The sequence below is a fragment of the Lissotriton helveticus genome, chromosome 6, assembly GCF_964261635.1.
Source record: "Lissotriton helveticus chromosome 6, aLisHel1.1, whole genome shotgun sequence".
NCBI lineage: Eukaryota > Metazoa > Chordata > Amphibia > Caudata > Salamandridae > Lissotriton > Lissotriton helveticus.
In genome coordinates this window covers 1,776,981,415-1,777,003,049 of record NC_136067.1, presented here as the reverse complement: position 1 = coordinate 1,777,003,049, position 21,635 = coordinate 1,776,981,415, and the positions used below count along the sequence as shown (strand labels likewise).

Genomic DNA, 21,635 nt, shown 5'->3' with positions numbered 1-21,635 from the left:
AGTAGCAGAGGACAACGCTGGCAACTCCTCCTGCTTCCATACCAGACAAACCATCACACAAGACCTTATCACAAGCTGACTAGACTATGGCAACGTACTCTATGCCGGAATCTTCAACCACCTGCTTCACCAACTCCAGGTGGTCGAGAAGACCATAGCAAGACTAATCCAAAGCCTCCCACTGCACACTCCCATCACACCACATCTTAGAGAGCCCCATTGACTCCCCATACATACATGTTGCCAATTCAAACCCTCAGACACGCATACAAGGTATTGCACAACATAGGCCCAACATAGCTTAATGACTGCCTTCACGTCCACCAACCCACCAGACACCTGTGCTTAGCCTTACTTACTAGTACCCCCCATACTCCCTCCACGTATCCGTAAATGCAGAATGGGAGGACTGGCAATGTCCCACATTGCACCCAAAACCTATAATTACCTACCTCTACACATCAGGGCTGCATCCCCGAATTCTTGAATTCCCCAAGATGATAAGCGGCGCTATACAAATCCAGATACCATAACAGCGCATCAGTAAAATAATACCAATATTTCAAGGGCTGATGATAATAGAAGAGAATCATGAAAGAAAGACAGACAGGGGTGGAGGACAAGCGCACAGACAAGATAAAAGGAAGAAACATTTTCAGCTGTGGATTGTTCAAAATAAAGAGGGAAGGATAGCATGGAATACTGAATGGATGCTAGACAGCCAGAGATGGAATTATTAAGTTATGTATCCTAGGAAGCGAAAGACCGCCAAGTTGTCCACATGGTAGTGACAAAAAAGTGTACACACAGAGAGAGGAGAAGCATGAGTAGTGTAGATGGGAAAGGGAAGAAGACCAAGAACAAACCCCAGTGAACATCATACCAGAGATGTTAAGAATCCAGTAATGTTCTGGACATGACACTGTATATATAATACCTTTAGGAAAGTAAGACAGAAATAGAAGAGATTATAACTGAAGGATTCAAAAGCTGCATGCAGATTAGAAAGGGAAAAGTGAGAGAATGGAAGATGCAAGAGAAGCAATGTTCAGACAATGCAGATCATGATGAAGAAAGGAGTCTGAGGTAAAGGGGTCTGGAGGAGGAGGAACAAAGTGGAATAAAAAAGATGGTGGTTGAATAAGGACTAACAAAAGATGTGAGCCTGAAGGGATAGCAAGTTGAATGTAGTGGTAAGATCAGTGTACAGGAATGACGTCTAAAGAGGTGAGGGGTAGACCACAAGTAATTACTTATGTCACTAAAGAGAAAGAAATAAAAAAAATGTGGATGTTGATTAATTAGGAAGGGAACGAAGGTTGTTAAAAGGGAGTTAGGAGCACCGGGCTAAAGAAATATTGTCAAGAATGCAATGGCGAAAAATAAGAGTAACAAGCCATACAAGAGTCTAAAATTCTACTGTCACCGCATTTTTTAGTGGCTATGAAAAATGAAGGAGGAAAAGTTAGAAAATTGCATTTATGCTGAAGGAGAGAAACCATGTTTCAGTCAATTATAGAAAATGAAAATTAAGCGGAAAAAATAGGTCAAGAATGGTAGTAGCTTTATTACATACAGAATGAGCATTCAAGAGGGCAGGGAGATGTGGGAAGGCATAAGGTGGTAGGAGAAGGAAAGATAGGATGAACTAGGGGTGTTGACAAGAAATATGATCAGACATTTTGAGTGGTGAAAAGCCAGTTAGTAGCAGAAGAAGGAAAAAGAGTAAGAGAAAGGAATATATCGTTGTGACTCATGAGTAGGGTAATAGTAGCTGGACAGAGTAACCAAACAGGTCTATACAGGTATTGCCCTTGGCTCTGCACAAGAGTGTCTGGGCACGGTGTGCATTTAAAGAAGAGGAAGGTAAGGCAAATGCTCAGTGAATGCATACTTAGGTGGGTTAGGGGAGGTTACGAGAAACTGCACGGCTGCCCAGTGAAGGCCAAGGTGAGGCCAGGCCAGCATTCCGAGCTCACGGCAAGGAGTGGATTGTTCAATGCAGTCTGTTCACCGCCTCCTTGTATGGAAATGGTTTCAGAGTGGGAAAGGTCGTGACTAACTGCGTGGCCGGGTCACTGAAACAACGGGTAAGAGTAGTAGTATCGGTTGTGTCCTTGGTCTGGAGCAGGAAGGGGATTTCAAGGTCTCTTATGTTCCTCTTCCTGGCACGTGCTTGAGTTTAGCATGTCTCTTCTATTTATCAGGAGACAACATTTCGGCACATAATACTCATACTTAAAAGTACAAAATTATGACTAGTAATAAAACATTTTTTGAATTCAGTGGAGCCACCCGCATCACACTTTAAATACTAATTGGTTGAAATAAGCTGCTTCGTAAAATAATGGTAAATAAATAAATACCATATGTTTGAGGCACTCATTATGATAATTGCATTCAATGAGAAAGCACATACTCTCCATAATGCATTAGATGAAACGAAAAACCACAAAACAATTTAGGAAAGAGCTATAACCTCCAAAAGGTCACATTGGAGGTCCTGAAGGAAAACTCTCCAACTAAAATTATCGAGATTTGGACTATGGTCCTAAGCCATATGCAGTGCTTAATTTGTAAAACAAAAATAAATACAAATAAAAAATAAAATAGGTGCCTGGGCTCTCGTCAATAACACAAGCACAATGTGCCTAGAGGAACCATTGGAAAAATATTACTTAGTTATAACAATGTCACATACATGAACATTTAGTCTAAATGGCTACAGGGAATAAATGTGGATATACCCGACTATCAAAAAGGTATCCTTTTATTCCACTTAAAACATTAGCAACTTAATATCTGGCAACAAACATACTACCAACAAAATCATACATTATTTAGTAGTAGTACATAAAACATCTTTCGCAACAGTTATGGATAATCAAGAAAACCATATAAATGAGAATTAAACACAACATATAGTCAAATTAACATCCAATATCTGTAATGAATATGCAAAACGATGCTGGGCTCTCGTCAGGCAGCCACTGCAGCTTGTAACTCCCATTGCCACTGCCAATGGTAGTACCAACACAACTACTAACAATACATTCTTACAAGTAAGAAAATTCTGGCTGTTCCAGGCCCCCAAAGTTAGAAGAATGGCTTAAGTAGCAGGTACCTGTCATTTGAGTGTACAATGAATTAATAAACGCTTTCCACCGCCAAAGCACGCATACCAAAGGGTTATAGTGAGGAGCCTGAGGTGGCAAATAGGGTCTTGTTGTGTCGCACCCATGATACCGAAAATAATGGTGACTCACGGCATCTTTCAGAAACTGAGAACAGACGCAGGAAATGGCCACGTACCTGACCTCGCTAGGTATCAAGCACAGGAGAGTCACCCCTCGGTGGCCGCAATCCAACGGTGAAGTGGAAAGATTTATGTGGACTTTGAACAAGGTAATACGCATAGGTCATGAACACCAACAGCCAGTGGACCTAGCCATTTTCACGTTCCTACGTAGCTATTGGCAGACCCCTCACACCACCACAGGGGTTGCCCCTGGGCATCTGTCTAGGGGTCGGGTGGTCACCAACCCTATCCCCCCACCATTCGCAGTGGTAACCGGCACCTTCGAATAATGATCAGGTGAAGGCGCACAGACAACAGGCGCATGCTCAAGTCAGTCAACGCCGGAGGGCCCGGCTGGTGCACCTGGAGCAGGGTGACTTGGTCCTATTAAAGAACCGGATGATGAACAGCAAAGTCAATCTCCCCTATGAAAGAAATACCTGGACCATAATCTACGTGAAAGGTACACGGATCACCGCAAGGAGGGGTGGGGAAACAGTGACCTAGAACATTTCACTTCAAGAGGTTTCATCTTTCATTGTCCTCATCATTGTCTGGTGTTCTGGAAAACTCGAGCATGCCCCGGAGGGAAGTTCGGCTAGAAACAGATAGAGGAGAAGGAGCATGGCCTGGTCCCTGATGGGGAGTTGGCTCCAGAAGGCGCGTCCCAGGCTGAAGGGAACGTTGAGGCACCAGGTTGCCCCTCTGAGGTCCGAAGTGCCTCTCAAGGCAGTGATGCGGAGGAAGGACTGAGTGGTCGTGGAAGCTTCCAATACAGTCTCCGACAAAACCCAGAGCCGACGCGTAAGCTGAGAGACTAATTCACGTAAGACTTTTCTAAATTCTTTGGGGACATTTGGGTCGTTAACTCGCCATGCAGTGCACAGTCGTAGTTGGTAGTGTTTGATTTTATTGTTTTTGGGGAGGAATGTTGTGTCACACCCATGAGGCAATTGGTGCGCCCTGCAGGGCGTGTAGACCCCGGCCCAGCGGAGGGGTGTCCAGGTTGTCTACCCCATGGGATAGTGGCGAAATAATATGGCCCAGATCATGTGACCTTATGTTAATAAATAGGCTGCCCCCGACGTGACGTCACTTGGCGCGTGAACACGGGAGCAACCGGCACCGCGTATTCTTTATTGCCGCTGCGCTCACGCCCTAACACGCACCTGTCGAGGGGCCAGCATCACCCCCGATAACATAACAGTTCTCTCAGTCCTCATTTTCCCATGTTGCCAGGGAGCAGTGGGCATGCAGGGCCTGTGCTTTGTTGTGGACAATGAGTGCACTGCAGGCAAATGCATGGCCAATGCCCATCAGTCGCTCTTACAGAGCCCGGGTGTACTCTATTTGTAACAGCCTACAGCTGCTAATGTGAGCAGTTAGTCTGGCATATGATGTCCACTATTCTAGTGGGCACCTTGCACCAGTCTAATCAACCCTTATTGATGGTGGTTGTAAAGTCAACCTTATAGGCAAGCTATCCTAGTGGTAGCATGGACCAGCAGTCTTAGGCTAAGACTTCAGAGAGCATGTGAAGCAAGCTGTTTTACCAATTATAATCCCTTGAATACCAAATGAAAGGACACCACACAAGGTATATATCAAATATATATGTATTTATTCTAAACACAACCCCTCTGCACTCTTTATGAGGTCAGAGATCGAAGTATATCACAAGTTACTCAATTAGCATACGATAAGTTGCACAAATACAGTTATGCCCTAGGGGCCTCACAAACCATATACTAAAGAAGTGGTATAAGAATCACATGAGAGTTAGTCATTAGGCCTAGGGCCTGTAGAATCGCTGGGGCTACACTAAACAACCAAAGGTTAAGAAGTAGGAGGCCCACGGGAGACGCGTGCAGTGTCTAAAAACAGTTGCGAGTTACCATTGACTTATAATGGGAAACAAAGAAGTTACAAAGTTACTGTTTAAGGACACTTCCGGATGGACTACGGTAAAACCCCTTTAGACTAGGACACTTCGAGAGTCAAGACCCACAGGAGCACCGGAGTACTCGTGTTACCTCACCCAGGGAAGCCGGGTGCATAGGTGCCTTTTGGTGTCTGGTTTCGTCATCGTTTTCTATGGAGAGCTGCAAAGAAGTGCTGCAGGCGACCAGAGGTAAAGTGTCCGGGTGGATCCTAGAGTGGATCGGTGAAGTGAAGAACCTGAAAGCAGAAGGGACAGAGTCTGGGTCACTAGCCAGTGACCAGGAAGGAACCAGGCGATGTTGTGTGCTTGAAGGTGAAGAAGGTGAGCTTGTCTATTCAGCCACTAGGTCCAGGAGGCATCGACGATGACCAGGAGCTGGATACGAGCTATCCCACGATGGATCTAGTTGACTGCGGAGTCAGTATCCAGATTGGACCCAACAAGCCTTGGCAACCGCAACCCACGCAGGATGTCGAGATTGGCTCTGTTGCAGACCAGCAAGGTCTGTGGCGCTTCTCCTTTGAAGGGAAGCTGGAGCAAGCCTGGAGCAACCAGGAAAGCAGTTTAGTTCAAAAAGAAAGTCTTCAGGGGGCTCACTAGTCAACAGGCAAGGAACCGGGAAGACGCGCGAGCTGAAATGCAAGAGCAGGCCCCACGCGGCACTCGTGGAGTGTGGAGGGCTGAGCTTCGGTGCAAATGGCGCTCGGGTCTGGGGCTTCTCGTACCCCAATGCACAACTGCGAGGGTAACTCGGTCGTCGAGCAGTTAGCAAAATGCAGGATGTCCAGGGTGTCCGGTCCCACGTCTCTCGTTTCCGCCATGGGTCTCAGCTTTGCTGTGGATGTGGGTCGGAGAAGTCTGAGAGTCCAGTTCCTGTGTCGCCGAGTCTTTGGGTTCCGGCGGGAGCGTCGACAAAGCAGACCGGCAAGTTACTGGTGGTGCCTGTTTGCACAGGGAGGTCACTCCTTGACCACAAGGGAGATGTCTTCCGTCTTCTAGTCAGGATAGAATGTCGAAGGTCCAAGAGTTCTGTATCGAAGTTTCTTTCCAGGATAATCTAAAGTCCTGGGGACACAGCTCCTATACTTATACTAAGCTAAGGGGCTGGATTACCTGCCTAGGTCCCTCCTATGGGTGGACCTGAGAAGGGGGTGGTTACACCCCTTTCCCTTTGTCCAGTTTCGCGCCAGAGCTGGGGCTGGAGTGCCCCAGCAACTGGTTTGAACCGGGCTATGCATGGAGCACCTTGTGTGCCCCAGGCAATGTCTAGATGCATTCACTGAATGCAGCCCTCCCTGCCCCAATACACATAACCCCTGTCTGGGGAGGTGATGGCACCTCCCTGGACAGAAAACATATTGTCCAGGCCGCCCTTGCTGGAGTTTCCCCCAGCACCAGGTGGTCAGACTCGTGTCTGTGGCAGCAGCATCCATTTTGTGATGCTGAGTCTCTGTTTAACTTTAACCGGGTAAAGCAGTAACATACATGTCTTTTTCCCTCTAGAAGGGTGGAATGCTACCCCGGCCGCCAGAATTGGCGGGGGTGGTATTCCAAAGTGTTTGACACCTTACACAACATGTTTTGATATAGCCAAACCAAAGTTAGCATTAACCGCGAGGATTATAATGCACTTCAGAGTATATGGTATGGCTATATCATAGAACAGCTATAAGGAGATTGTTCCGAAAGCTGCAGAGGGGCTCAGCTCATGCTAGGGCACCCTCTCACATAAAACGAAGCACTCTGCCTCCAGGATTCTCGAGGCCTACCATAGGAGTGACTTATAGGTGCATATGTGTTTATATATAAGGTAGATATAGGTATACTATACCTTACCCAAGCTTAGTGGTCCACCTGTGGTGTCAGTTTGGAGGGCCAGCCAGGGGTGGCATAATACATGCTGCAGCCCCTGGTAGGCCTTGGATGCACCTATGCCCTGGGTACCTATGGTACACTATACAGGAGCTCACAAAGGTGACCCAATACCCAATCTGGTATGTACCTAAAGTACATGGAGTCCATTTTATAGGGAGAGCAGATAGCCTGGGGCCCTGAATAGCAGGTTCCCAGGCCAACTAAGTCGAAAACCAGCAAAACACTAGGCAAAAAGTTGGGGGAACCATATAGTCAGATATCCACCTTCCTACACTATTGTGCTGCGTTCACACTGTCTTCAATGCTGGCGGCACCTCTGGATGTCAGCAGGAAGGATGTCCTGCTGATTCTAGTGACCGTAGCTGCAGGGGGAGGGGTCGGTTGAGGCAGCAGTGCATATGAATTTGAATTTGAATTTAAAGTATTTATATAGCGCAGCGTACACCATGCGGTTTCTTGGCGCTTATAAGTACAGGCATAGTTGGAGAAACAGACCGCTAAGCTGAAATGGAAAGAGAATTACAGAAGAAAAGCTTGGGAAAAGAGGAAAGTTTTAAGTAACTTACGAAAGGAAAGATACTGGGTAGAAGATCTAAGGTGAGTGGGGAGGGAGTTCCAAAACACCGGGGCCAAGTAAGAGAATTTAGCTCCACCCCATTTCTTACGCTTGAAACGTGGCACAGTGAGTAAGCAGAGGGAAGATGATCGCAATTCTCTACAGGGCACGTAAGGCTGTACCGCCGAGGAGATGAAGGCGGGAGCAAGACCCAAACGGGCCAAGAAAGTCATGCATCCCAGTTTGAAAAGTACACGCTCACGAACCGGGAGCCAATGGAGTTCCTTTAGCAGGGGAGTGACATGGTGAAATCTAGGAAGAGAGTAAACTAAGCGGGCCACCTGGTTTTGTACCAATTGCAATCTCCGTAGACTATAAGCCGGGATGCCATTGTATAAGGCATTCCCGTAGTCTAAACGGGAGATGACCAGCGCGGACAGGATAAGTTTACGTGCAGAAAAGGAAAAGAAACGGGAAACAGTGCGGATAGTACGAAGAGTTAGGAAACAAGCGGAAACGACAGACCCGATCTGAGAATGGAGAGTGAGCTGGTCATTAAGTTTAATGCCCAGAGTTTTAACAGAGGAAGAAGGAGAGGGAGGGGAACCTAAAGAAGGAGGCCAAAACAAGGAGTTCCAGGGACTGGATGAACCCCCCGTCAAGACTAACTCAGTCTTGTCCGGGTTCAGTTTAAGATGATTATGATTCATCCAGTCCCTGATGACAGACATCACCGAGTGAAAGTTGGAGACAGAGTGAGAGGAAGAAGAAAGATTAAAGATGAGCTGGAGGTCGTCGGCATAATTATAGACGGCGACCTCCAGCTTCTGAAGAGCAAAGATCAAGGGGGCGATATATAGATTAAACAGAAGAGGTGAAAGAGAGGACCCCTGGGGGACCCCACATGAAATCGGAAGAGAGGTAGAAGAGAAATTTCCCAACAGAACCGCCTGGGTGCGGTCCCTCAAAAAGGAGGAGAGCCAGACAAGGGCTGTACCCCCGATACCCGCCGCCCTGACACGGGAAAGAAGAATGGAATGATCCACCGTGTCAAAGGCGGCGGATAGGTCGAGGAGGATCAGTGCCTGAGGTTGGTCAGAGTCTAAGCCCTGTCTCAGATTATCCAGGACCGACACCACCACAGCCTCAGTGGAGTGTCTAGCCCGAAAGCCGGCTTGGCGGGGGGCTAGCCCCCCGTTCTCCTCCACAAATGTGCTGAAAACTGCGGTGACATGGCGTTCCAGCACCTTGCCCAGAAAAGGAAGCAGAGAAATGGGGCGATAGTTGGTAAGGGAGGAGGGGTCAGCCCCAGGCTTCTTCAAGATGGGAACAATGGTAGCTGCTTTCAAAAGAGGGGGGACAACTCCCTGCGTGAGGGAGCAGTTCAGAAAGGAGAGAGGGGGCAAGGAGCATACAGAGTAGATTTGACGAAGAATACGGGCAGGACAGATGTCAACAGGGGAGCCTGACTTGACTTTAGGGAGGATGTCAAGAAAAGCAGCTTCAGTAAGGGGAGGAATAGAAAACAGGTGGACATCAGTAGGGGGGGGCAAGGGTCTACAAAGGATTGGGAGGGGAAGGGGATATTGGTTTTAATGATCTCTATTTTCTCCACAAAGTAGTTATTCAAGGAGTCGCACAAGTGTTGGGTCGGAGTGGGTTTCAAGGAGGTTCCATCAGAGAACGCCAGATCGTGGACAATGGAAAAAATTTCCTTAGGCTGGTTCTCTGCAGTCAATATTTTTTGTGAAAAGTAGGACGTTTTGGTGGAGAGAATGACTCTTTTGTATTCCCCTAGACAGGATAGGAAATTAAATTTCAGTTTGGGGCAGTAGGCCCTTCTCCACGAACGCTCCGCCTGGCGAACCCCCAACTTGAGTGATTTTAACTCCTCAGTGAACCAACAGTTTGCCTCCTTGAGTCTTCTAGTCGTGATCCGTCGAAGTGGGGCCACCGGGTCGCAGCCACTCGCAAGCCAGGCATTAATAGTCTCTGCTTGTAAAGAGGAAGGGAGATCCTGCAAATTTGGCGGGGAAGCCGAGAGGGTAGCTGATAGAAGTGACACATTGACACGATTCCAATTTCGAGCCCATAGGTTCTTATCCAGCTGGGTTTTTTTTACTGGGCTCAGGCAAAGGGAGAAGGAAATCATAAAATGATCGGACCAGGGACAGGGAGCCATAGACAAAGACAGAACTGGACAATTGAGGGACCAGACCTGGTCAAGGATGTGTCCATGGGTGTGCGTCGGAGCGTGGACATGGGAGGTAAAGTTAAGCTCACGCAAAGTCTCTGTAAAATCTTTGGAAGACGCACATTCTCGAGGGTCAGAGGGCCAGAAATTGAAATCCCCGAGTACCAGGACTGACGAGTTATTGACCGAGATGGTAGAAAGGAGGTCCTGGAAATCAGAAAGAAAGGAGGGAGTAGACTGGGGAGGGCGGTACACCAACAAACAGGTGAGAGGAGGAGAAAAAACAGAAGAACGGATAAGTAAGTGATCAGTGGCCGCAATAGAGGAAGAGGGAAGGCGCAGAAATTGATATTCAGAGCGAAAGAGAAGAGCAACGCCACCACCGAGTTTACCTGCCGGCCGGTCAGCCCGGAGGGCGCAGTAAGATGGGGGAAAGTCGCAAGTATAGAAGGGAGGGAGGACTGGGAAAACCAAGTCTCCGTGAGGAACAAAAGATCTGGTTGAGTAGTGTTGAGCAGAACAGACAGCTCGTGATGGTGCCTAACAGCAGATCTGGTATTCAGCAGGCAGACAGTTAACAGGGGAGGGGGAGGAGAGGACTCATGGGGGAGGAAAGCAGGTGAGGGCTGTGAAAGAACAGAGGGGAATATAGAGGGGCGGCTCAAGCTGAGGCCAAGTGAAGCAATACGGTTCACAGTGAAATCAGACAGTGGCCAATCCCCCTGAAGAGTACGAAGAGTACGAAGATCCGATGAGGAATACACCTGGTTTTGACCATAGTGAGGTGCCCCTAGCCCCGTCCGGCCGCGGACGGGCGCAGACGGGCTTGACTTAGGCGCCACTTCGGCGCGCCTTCATCGCGCCCGCTGCGCTCGTCCGCTGCGCTGACACATAATGGCCGTTTAAATAGGGGAGGAGCGCGGGGGGTGTGTCCCAGGTCTCGGTCACCTGGACAAGCCCAAGCCAAGATGGCGCCCGCGATCGGTGGGAGCCAGCCGGGACGCTCAGCCCACAACCGACCGCCAAGCCTCAGGGGGGAAAAGAAACACGAAGTTAGTAACCTGTCAACTTTGAGGTGGGTTAGACAGTTTTTACTAAAATTTAAAACAGACCGCGTCTACGCTCTTAATCAGCAAGGCGATTTACATAAATGCAAGCAACTTTGTTGCTCCAGCTGTTATGCTAAGAGTGTGCCCATAATCTGGGTGAAATACTGTGTGCTGTGGTGTTCTATAGTACTGTTTGCTCACACTAAACAATGTGCCAGCACAGTTAAGAGGGATCACACTCTGGCTGCAGTTCTAGTAGTGTTGTACAAGTGCATCTACCCAGGGCTTTAAGTGGGCCGGGTCTTGCCGGTGCTCAGCAGCCCCAGCAGTTCTTAAAATCAGGTGCCGAAACGGGTCCCTATCGGGCTCTCCATTTTTACCTTCAGGGTGGGTGGGGGGAGTGGGAGAGGGTGGAGAACGTAACTGTGCAATAATAGCACCCGTCACCGCTTTTGATGTTACTTCAAAGTGACTGGTTTTTCAGTTTTATATCTATCACTAACATGAGCACCAGTTCATTACACAATGAGGGGGGTTCATTTTTTGAATCAGAGGATGCTGAGCGGATGTCAGGCTCGAACCTGCTTTCTCAGGATTGAAATCAGAAGCTCTAACCTTACGCCACAACCTCGCCTACAAGAGCTCAAGAATTTTTAATATTATATACAACAAAGTCATATGAGTTACTAAGGTGTATGTGTAACGTTACTTGTTGTATTATGTATCGGGATGAATGGACAGAAGCAGCAAAATGCCAGTCGGGCGGCACGCTATGCTCAGCACAGATATTTAGAGTGTTTTAAGCCACTCCCTTAATTACGCGCCCCTAGGGGAGAACCCCCACCCCACCACCCCAGTTTTTTGTATCCCACTTAAAGCCCTGCATCTCCTCTGGTTATAGTTGAGGCGTGTGCGCATTCTCTGGCGCGGTGCTACCAGCAGTGTCTGTCTGAAACACAGGAAGCTCTCCCAGCTTCTCGTCCGCTTTGTCTTCAGAGGCAGGAGTTCTCATGCAAACAATACCTCAACCCTCCTACCTTCCTCGATTTGGCAGTTCTTATAGAGTTGGGCAGTAGTAAATGTGATGTCAACTTCTCGCCACACTCTCATTTGTTATTTGTGCTCTTCGGCGCGTATGAAAACACCATTAATGCCAAATTCTGCCTTCATGTGTGCTGTGCGTCTGCAGCCTCTGTCCTATGTTTTGCGTCAATGCCCTTCCTTAAGTAACATGTAAGCACAAAAATTCGTATACAAACCGATTTTCTCATGTTTGTGCAAAACCAGTTCCACTTTGGAGCCAATCATTGGAGACTTGAGCCTAAGATGCTGGGTTTTTAGGTTCATTTTTTTTTATAAGCACAGCGACCCTCACAGAAGAGACTGCTCCACCTGACAGTCTGATTCACGCACAAGAATCGCACCCCTATATTGTGCTCTGCACAGTGAGAGCTGCACCCCAGTTGCTGTTCATTAAAATGCGCATTTAAGGACGTTACAGGGAAACAGAGAAGAATGTGCACCAGTGCACTGTTGAACATAAATCAGAGCTAACCATCAGTAATAAAAGGACATCGCATTAACTGTGGTGAAGCAGTATTGTTACCTATACATTTAATTTTCAAAGCGTACCGTACCCTGTACTCAACGCTTACATCACTCGGAGCTATTTCAGGGACAGCCCGGATTAATCTAGTCCCTCCGAGGATGCGTGTGCATAACACTTCCTTCACTCTTTAAATTATGACTTTTTATAATAGTTTTCCCCCCATCATGGAGGCTTGGCTCAGAATTGTGCTAAAGAGCGAGAAGGGCATTGAGAACCAGTGACGTAACGAAGCTTGATGATGGGCCTCTCTAAATCGCCAATATCTCACGGATACTCATAGCCTTCGGTTGAAAGGGGAGACACTTCTGAGGGTTTTCCTTTGTGTCCTTGCATTAACCATCTTCTCACTTGCAAACAATGTTTGTGATCTCATGCAACTGAAAGGTTGTTCCATGGGGTGGGGTAAGGCTGTATTAACTTTGATGGAACGTGGTGCTTTGATGCTGGGCACCTTAACACCAATCACTTAAGCATCTCTTATTCACACAATGAAAGCGGCAGTTTTTAAATCTATGTGCCAAGTACCACCCATACGTTTTTGGGTTTTGCCTGTGCAGCGCTTGCGCTGTGCTTCTGATTGGGTATCGCCTGCACAGAGCTTTACGTTCGTTCAGTCAGCCCCTCGTTCGGTTCTCCTCTGTGTCACCCAGCACCCCCACACTCCTTCTACGTTATGTTACCTAACCCCTCCTCCCACTCTCTATTATGTTTCACACCCTCCTCCCTCGTGTTTCTTGACCCCACACCCTTGCTGTTTTTATACCTATGGCTTAAGGGAAACAAAAAAAAACAAGCTCTGACGTGGTCAATGCGGGCCACGCAATTGAGCCTGCACAACAGTTTGCACTTCTGTGCAATATGTAAATATTGACAAATGCAAGAAATTTCCCATAGGCGGAACCCGTTGCCTAAGCCAATGCTTGTTTTTCTTATCATTGATTAATGTCATACATAACATGTTATATATGTTATCCTCTAACAGCCAGGCTTTCTGTTTCACTGACCCAATAGTAGCCTAATGATCACATATCAGAGGCATTCTTGACATAATTCTGGCTATCCCTGGCATGATGGTGCATTTTCTCGACCTACTGTGACCACTCATGACATAATTGTGGCTATTCACTGCAAACTAGAGGCATTTGTATAATCGCCCCATTCTTGCAGAGTTTTTTTTTTTTTTTTATATAGCGCGAACTAGAACCGAATCAGTTATCAGAGCGCTTTACATAGCACCAGTTGCGTTACATGAGGACACACTTTCATTCTAGGCACGGGGAGATTAAGTGATTTGCCCAGAATCACAGGGGGCTTTTGGCGTCGTTACCGAGACTCGAACCCAGATCCCCAGGTCTGAGGTCGAGCGCCTTAGCCGTTAGGCCAACCCCTCTCCCCATATTCAGTCTGTACATGTCCTTTGCTTAAACAGCAATGAGATTAAAACTGGCAAGGGCTTATCAAAACAGACCACAGAGAGATATGAACATTAGGCTGTAGTAGAGCACAGAACGCTGCCAAATCAAACTTGGTGATTTGACACACAGGCACTAATGATGGGTACTATTACTACCCAAATTCCTGGTTGGCAGGTATTCTCACACAGCTCAATGTTACACATGTGCATTGTATGAAGTGGAAAACAGACACTCCTCATGACATTTTTAAAAGTGTACATAAATCCTGCTTACTGGGAAACAACCCTTACAACGCAACTATTACAACGCACACCGTTACAACGCACACCATTACAACGCAGGATCCATTACAACGCATGCCTTTACAACGCATGACATTACATAGCAGATGCTATTACAACGCATGCCATTACAACGTAAGTATTGGTAAGTATGTTATTTTTTTAAATCATTTTTAGGTCTCGCCTGTCGATGCGCATGCGCATCGAGCTTGCGAGACTATTGGGGCTTAACCACTCTTTAACTAACTTGCAAGGAATCGTGGCGATTCCTTGCAGTGCCCGTGACTTTTAAGCTCAATGCGCATGTGCATTGAGCTTAAAAGCGCGTGCACATCAGTTCCCTCAGCCGCACTCTAGGCCCCTGCTGTTTTCACACCCTCTCCCCGCTCCGCCCCCTCCCCTGCCCGCCGTGTCGCAGATCACAGAAGCTTGTTTATTTACTTTCAAGCGCACGGCCGCTAGGCCGTGCCTCCCCTACTCTCCTCCCCCCTCCTCCTCCTACTCTCCTCCCCTGCCTGCCGTGTCGCACCTCTCCCCTCTCCCCGCTCCGCCCCCTCCCGCCGTGTCGCAGATCACAGAAGCTTGTTTATCTACTTTCAAGCCGGCATCCGTCCTTGTCCTCTCACGCTTGTTTTAAGAGTCTTCTTGCTTTCAAAACACTGGTCACCTGACTGCCAGCACTTACTTTCAGCTCTACACGAACAGACACTACTGCCAGCAAGTGCCCCTGAACTGTAAAAGTTTCCTTCTGCCTGAAACACCGAGCAATACAGAATTCTGTGCTACCAGCAATACTTCTCCACGCACCTCCTGCAGCCCTCGACCGTCTTCCTACAAGATACAGTTAGGCTGACGGGCTCCTCTCACCGTTCGGGTGAACATCTCTTCACCTGGCACACTTCGCAACATGCTCCGCTACAGCCGCTCAGGCTGTTCGCCATTCCCTTACTCCTGCTCACGGTTTGCGGCACCTCACGCAAGAACGCAGGATGGTACTTGTGCAGTCAGTGCACGCGCCGCGCTTGAGGCTTCTTCCACCGATCCACTTCACTTGCACTGGCCTGCGCTCGTGCAGTCACGCACTCGCCACACTACATGCTCTCCCTCCCCAAACTTCACAAGTACTAGGCACACAAACTCCTCTCTCTCCCAAACTGGCCCTCCTTACGTTAGTTCACCTCAGGGATTAAACCTGTCACAGCCTCACGGTGCTCTTCTCCCCATTACCAGCACTAAAATGTACACGTCCTGACGCCATTTTCCTGGCCATAGAGCTCCACCGCAGCTCGGTCTCTGCCACTACTGTGTACCCACGCAAATTCACTTAGAGTGCTCTTCTCGGGTGGATCCCATCCTCGTCGCAATTGGAGTGAACATGCACCATCAGTTTCTTCACAATGGTTTATTATAAGTCAAGTAACAAGTGTGTGACCAACCCTGCAAGACAGGACAGCAACTGCCAAGACGGGACAGCAGTTGCCAGTCCTAGTCTCACCCATGACATGCTAAACATTCCATGTTCTATGACATCACATGGCTATGCTAGATCAAATTGGATCTAGTTACAACATACAACATTATACAAATGGCCATAACACACATTAGGTTCTGCAGGCGAAAACAGCCATTCTTGTGTTGATGTCTTCTGTACCCTGGATACATCACACTACAAATCTGATCTCAAAGTGACTCGACCTATCTCTTTTTCCCACCCTTAATCGATCTGATAATTTTGGGCGCTTACATCACCTCTAAGCTACTAATTTGTTTGGTTTTATATCGGGAAAATTCTGGGTTGAGATGAAGAGCCCAATTGGAGAAAAGAATTTGAATATACTATCTATAGGCCCCCTAGAAAGAAATCTCAATTTTGCAAAAACAGCAGGGTTTCCAGTAAAATATAATGCAGCCGTGAACTGGTATGAAATTACTAAGCACAACAAGCACTGGCGTTGCCAATAGGTCTCGCAGTAGGAAAGTTGGGGCTATTGGTTTTGTAAATGACAAAGCCCTTTATGTTTTTAAAATGAAAAGAAAAATAAAAGGCATTGTTATTTGCAATTGTAATAGCTCCAACTTTCCTACTGCGAGACCTATTGGCAACGCCAGTGCTTGTTTTAAAATGTAAATTAAATAAATTAATTTAAGTAATAGTATATATTTAGTTTTGGGTTATGGGATACAGGGGTATTTTTAGGTTTCAGGGTTAGGTTTGGGTTTTGGGGTACAGGGGTATTTTTAGGTTTCAGGGCTAAGTTTGGGTTTTGGGGTACAGGGGTATTTATAGGTTTCAGGGCTAGGTTTGGGTTTTGGGGTACAGGGGTATTTTTAGGTTTCAGGGCTAGGTTTGGGTTTTAGAGTATATGGGTATTTTTAGGTTTCAGGGCTAGGTTTGGGTTTTGGGGTACAGGGGTATTTTTAGGTTTCAGGGCTAGGTTTGGGTTTTGGGGTACAGGGGTATTTTTAGGTTTCAGGGCTAGGTTTGGGTTTTGGGGTACAGGGGTATTTTTAGGTTTCAGGGCTAGGTTTGGGTTTTGGGGTACAGGGGTATTTTTAGGTTTCAGGGCTAGGTATGGGTTTTGGGGTACAGGGGTATTTTTAGGTTTCAGGGCTAGGCTTGGGTTTTGGGGTACAGGGGTATTTTTAAGTTTCAGGGCTAGGTATGGGTTATGGGGTACATGGGTATTTTAAGGGTTTAGGGTAACGGGTATTTTTAGGGTTCAGTTTTTAAATAAATAAATTTAAATAATTTAAATAATTAATTTTAATAATTTTATTATTTTTTAATATTAGTTCTTTAATAATAATTGTTCTTTTTAAAATAAACTATTTTTTAAAGTATATATATTTACAAATTAATTATTAAAAAATAATTTAATTTATTAAACGAATTAAATTTTAATAAATTACATTTAAAAAAAAATAATATACTTACCTATACTTACGTTGTAATGGCATGCGTTGTAATAGCATCTGCTATGTAATGTCATGCGTTGTAAAAGCATTCGTTGTAAATGTATCTGCGTTGTAAAAATTGCGTTGTAACGGTGTGCGTTGTAAAAGTTCGCGATGTAACGTCATACATCCTGCTTACTATCTTGCCATAGTGTTCCCATTTTCACATAATTCTACCTCTCCATGACATAATACTGGTTCATTAGAATCCCTGGGCTAAAGGCCATAATCATTTTATGTGCTGTATAGGAGAACCTAATGATAAACACAACCAATAACTGGGAGGATAAAGGTTTATACAAAATGAAAAGGTAACATTTGGGACAACAACTGTATTCTAATCATGAAAATAACAGGTTTATCTTTAGGAAAAAAGTAACATTTATTTAATACAACTTGTCTGGAATTGAACACAAATATGTGCGTTTTCATAAACATGTCTGGAGATTAAAAAAAGGGTACATTTCTGAAAATTGATATTTAAGTGATAATTCGTGTTGAGCTCTGGAGGATTAGTGAACGCAGACTATGAAAGTATTAGGATATTTTACTAATCCCCCTTGAGAACTGTTGGATTTTTAAGCAGTTTCGGTGAAAATTGTGCTGTAAAATGCATGATTTAGGCCTGTTTTATTCAAATGTCCCTAGGCAGGGAGAACAAAGATGGGATGAGGTTCTCAACCATTGACTCACAAAAAACGAAATAAAAATCGGGCAGTACAACTTAGTGTGGGTACTTAACACACTACTGCTATCTGTCCAAGCATGGTTATGTTTTATGCTCTTTTTTTCATAGGAGAACATCCTACTTCTAGCAAAACTAGAACAATAAATAAATTCATTTTTTTTTATACTACTCATACAGAAATAAAATGAGCGTACTTGTAGTTTATCAAAAGACTCCTTATCTTCTCTGCTTCACGGTAGGCAAGATTAGATCCAGTATGTAAATAGACAACATCAGCGTGAAGTATCTGGTCTAAAAAAACACAATGCAATTAGTTAGAGAGTTTGTCAGATTAAAAGTGATGTTTGCTGAGTGGCATAAATAGATATGTAAAACTTGAATAGAAGATTGTGCATTTTCCTCACCACAATGATGGCTTCTAAAGTATTAAAGCCCATATTAGTTTAGTCTGACATGGCATCACACTCAAAATATAATCATCTGGTCAATAGCTCCTCACAGTGGGGCCTACTACAAAACATTTGTGATATGTTTTGTTAACTATTTATACAAGTAACATCCCTTTCACCATCCATAACCAGTATACAGAGATTCAACTTTGAATGTACCATGCGTAAAGGGCCTCCACTTCTCCCACATCCACTGTACATGCATTACAAAAGAAACATGTTTCGCTAAACCAGCAAATTACAGTGGCGGCTCCTCAACTATGGCAGAGGAGCGCCACCCCACCTGCCAGCAGCCAAAAAACATGAACAATAAAATGATAATACACCCTTGTCTTTCATTGTTTTATTTTTTCTCTCAGAGCTGATGCTTGATGCTTGGGGTGGGTCCAGGTGGATAACAGGCTGTTGGAGGAGTGTTTTGTACTGATATTCAGTGCGCATGACAGTCTGGCCAGCCATCTCAAGCCAGCCAAACCGTCATGCACACTGAAGTTCTGTCCAACCCCAGCTGCTTTGCAGAGTTGGGGAGAGCAGGCTACCAGTCTAACTGGGAGCGCAAATAATCCTGACACTGCATTCAGCAGCGTCAAGATTGGCAGCAGTGCACTCTTGGAACCTGTGCCTGCAAAAGAGAGGGATGCAATATGGCTATTTGGCAAGTTAGTGTTTTTTTAAATCTTTTTTGATTTGTCTCATCCATCCGTCATTATCCCCGCGTCACAACCCCCCCCTCACCATCACCCCCATCCTCACGCCGCCACTCTGTCAACACACCGGCCACTACTGCCAATTATCATAACATTAGCTAATATAGTAATATGATGTTTATCTGATTAAATGACCCCCCTATCCGTGACCATTCTAAACATATGGACAAACTCTGCATACTACCAATTCTGAAAGTAAAACTCCATTGAAAGAACCACTCACGGTTAATAGCATAGGAATTACAAACTTGGATCTAAGAAAGTCATAGAATGGAGAAATGTTCGTTTCACCAATATAAACAAACTGTATTTGGATGAACGCATAGCCTTCATAAACTCTTTATACCTATATATATGGGTATATATATATATATATATATATATATATATATATATATATATATATATATATACACACACACACATATATATATATATAGATAAATATATATATATATCTACACACACACACACACACACACACACACACACACACACACACAGGCACTGAAAAAAGCAAAGGTTAAAGTAACATTTTAATTAGGCGCTGAAATTAGATAAAGTTTAAAAACCAAAACACCACTAAAATGCGCCAGTTATGGTTTAATGAACTAACAATGACTTTACACACTGCTTTAGTCCTCACATATTGCATCACTAAAGTCATGTTAAATTACATAATTGATGACACTCAAATGACAGCACTAATGACATATACCATGATATGAATACCCACATTGCTTCCTAAACTCTTACATCATTAAAAAACAAAAACAAACATTGATGGTATAGAATGAAGTTGGAAAACTGCATGTTTGAGACCCCCACCCCCTTTTTGCATGGCCACTGCTCAACAGATCGTCACAAAAGTTTCCATGATGGAGCCACAGTAGAAGACAATTTTTGGAACGTTTTGTGCAGATTCATCAAACTTTGCCAAAGTTAATAACAAAACAAAATATGCCTTTCCTATGAACGTCTTTCCAAACTAAAATAGGTATTTTTGGTTATTGGCTCACTTGACTCTGGGACTTCTTGGTAGGAGCTGCACACCTATAACAAGTGTTACAATGCATACAAATATGATAAAATAATAATACATTTTTGTCTACAACTCTAAAACGCCCGACTGCGCACAAGCATGAAAGGAAAATGTTAGGGGTAACATTTGTAAAATCAATGTTTTTTTGTGTATAAAATTGAGAGCTAAAGGATAATTTTGTATGTTCTTGGCTGATATTTCGCAGCTTGACAGTAAATAAATAGCGAATAAAGTAAATAGTCATCTAAGAAATATCTGTTCAATGTAATTAACCTTTTTCCTCTCTTAACTTTCCTTCACCTGCATCGCCAATATCTTTAGGACTGGTGCTAGCCAAGCCCTTTTGATTTTACAAAAATTACATGTATAATATGCTTACTTACACTGGCTTTCAGGGAGCCCTCTTCATCCATTGGTCAACTATTGTGTCATTCCCATTTTTCCAGCCAAGTTCAGCATACAGTGTGGGACAATGGATCAGCCAACTTCAACCATTGTCTAACTTCACTGTGAGGATGGCATTCGGCCTTTTCACAAGGAGCACATCAGTAAACAGAGCTCCCTTGAGTGCCAGGTACTATTATGCAATGAGTGTTTTTAAGACCAAACAACATTTTTCCTTTAAGACATTTTTTTTTTTAGTTTGGTGAGGACCCAAACAACGTTTTGCAAATACAATGATAAAACAATTCAATTGACAAATACAAAAGACTAGCAGTCAACGTCACATCTATTGGCTTTGCCAGTGCTGCCCCGATTATACTTCTCCCATCGTTAGCCATATTTGATACACTTCATGCTATAAGGCTATGGATTTATGGTCTTCTGACGAATCCTAAGAACGGACTACAATATGTTACATTTTAAAATGTCACTAAAACTATCCTAGATTTAACTCTTTTGAGTAGTATTTGTTATGAAAGGTCTACTATTAATGTGTCTGTGTTATTTTACATTAAGCACCCATTTTTGATAAACATTGCTTGTTTCAGCACTCTGGGTCTTTTAAGAATGAGCTACACACTGTAACCAAGTGTTTTTACTCCCATTACATAATGAAAAAATAGGATGGAAGAAAATAAATGAAATACATTTAGCTTTGCACTTTTTAAAGATCCAGGACATAGACAAGCATCAGAGAAGGGCAAAAGAAAGTGGAGTTAGGAGAAGGAAAATACATTTAATTTCGGATAAATTAGTTAAAACACCGGTTTTGAAAAAGAGAACTTAAATGAGAAAATTCAGTAGGAACAGTGATAGTGTGTGAATTCCATTTTCTCAACTCAGAGTAGTGCAGATACGTTAAAACAGGATAGTATTTAGAAAAGATAACAGGTGAATCACCATCTTTAAAACCATGTGATTGAGGTATTAAATCGCTTACTTGTGGGAGAGATCAGTGCTAGTTTACACCCGTGCTTATAGCCCGGATCGACTCCCATCATAGTGCGTCCTCTGACAGGGGCAGCGAGAAGCAGCTGACGAAGGTTTCTTCCAAACATCATTATGGACTCCTTCTCTGCATCAGACGTCAACTTCGATCTTACAAAGAAGAAAAAATGGTACAACTTATTT

At 44.8% G+C, this 21,635-nt stretch overlaps 1 protein-coding gene across 1 annotated transcript in view; it reads right to left on the bottom strand.

Moving 5' to 3' along the window:
- The window catches only part of SRBD1 (S1 RNA binding domain 1), a 781,048-nt gene that overhangs the window by 396,793 nt on the left and 362,620 nt on the right, over window positions 1–21,635 (bottom strand). Inside the window, exons 13-14 of the mRNA XM_078649673.1 lie at window positions 21,445–21,602; window positions 18,057–18,153 (exon numbers count right to left, since the gene is read on the bottom strand). Coding sequence (XP_078505799.1) covers window positions 18,057–18,153; window positions 21,445–21,602 — 255 coding nt within the window. The remainder of the gene's footprint in view (window positions 1–18,056; window positions 18,154–21,444; window positions 21,603–21,635) is intronic.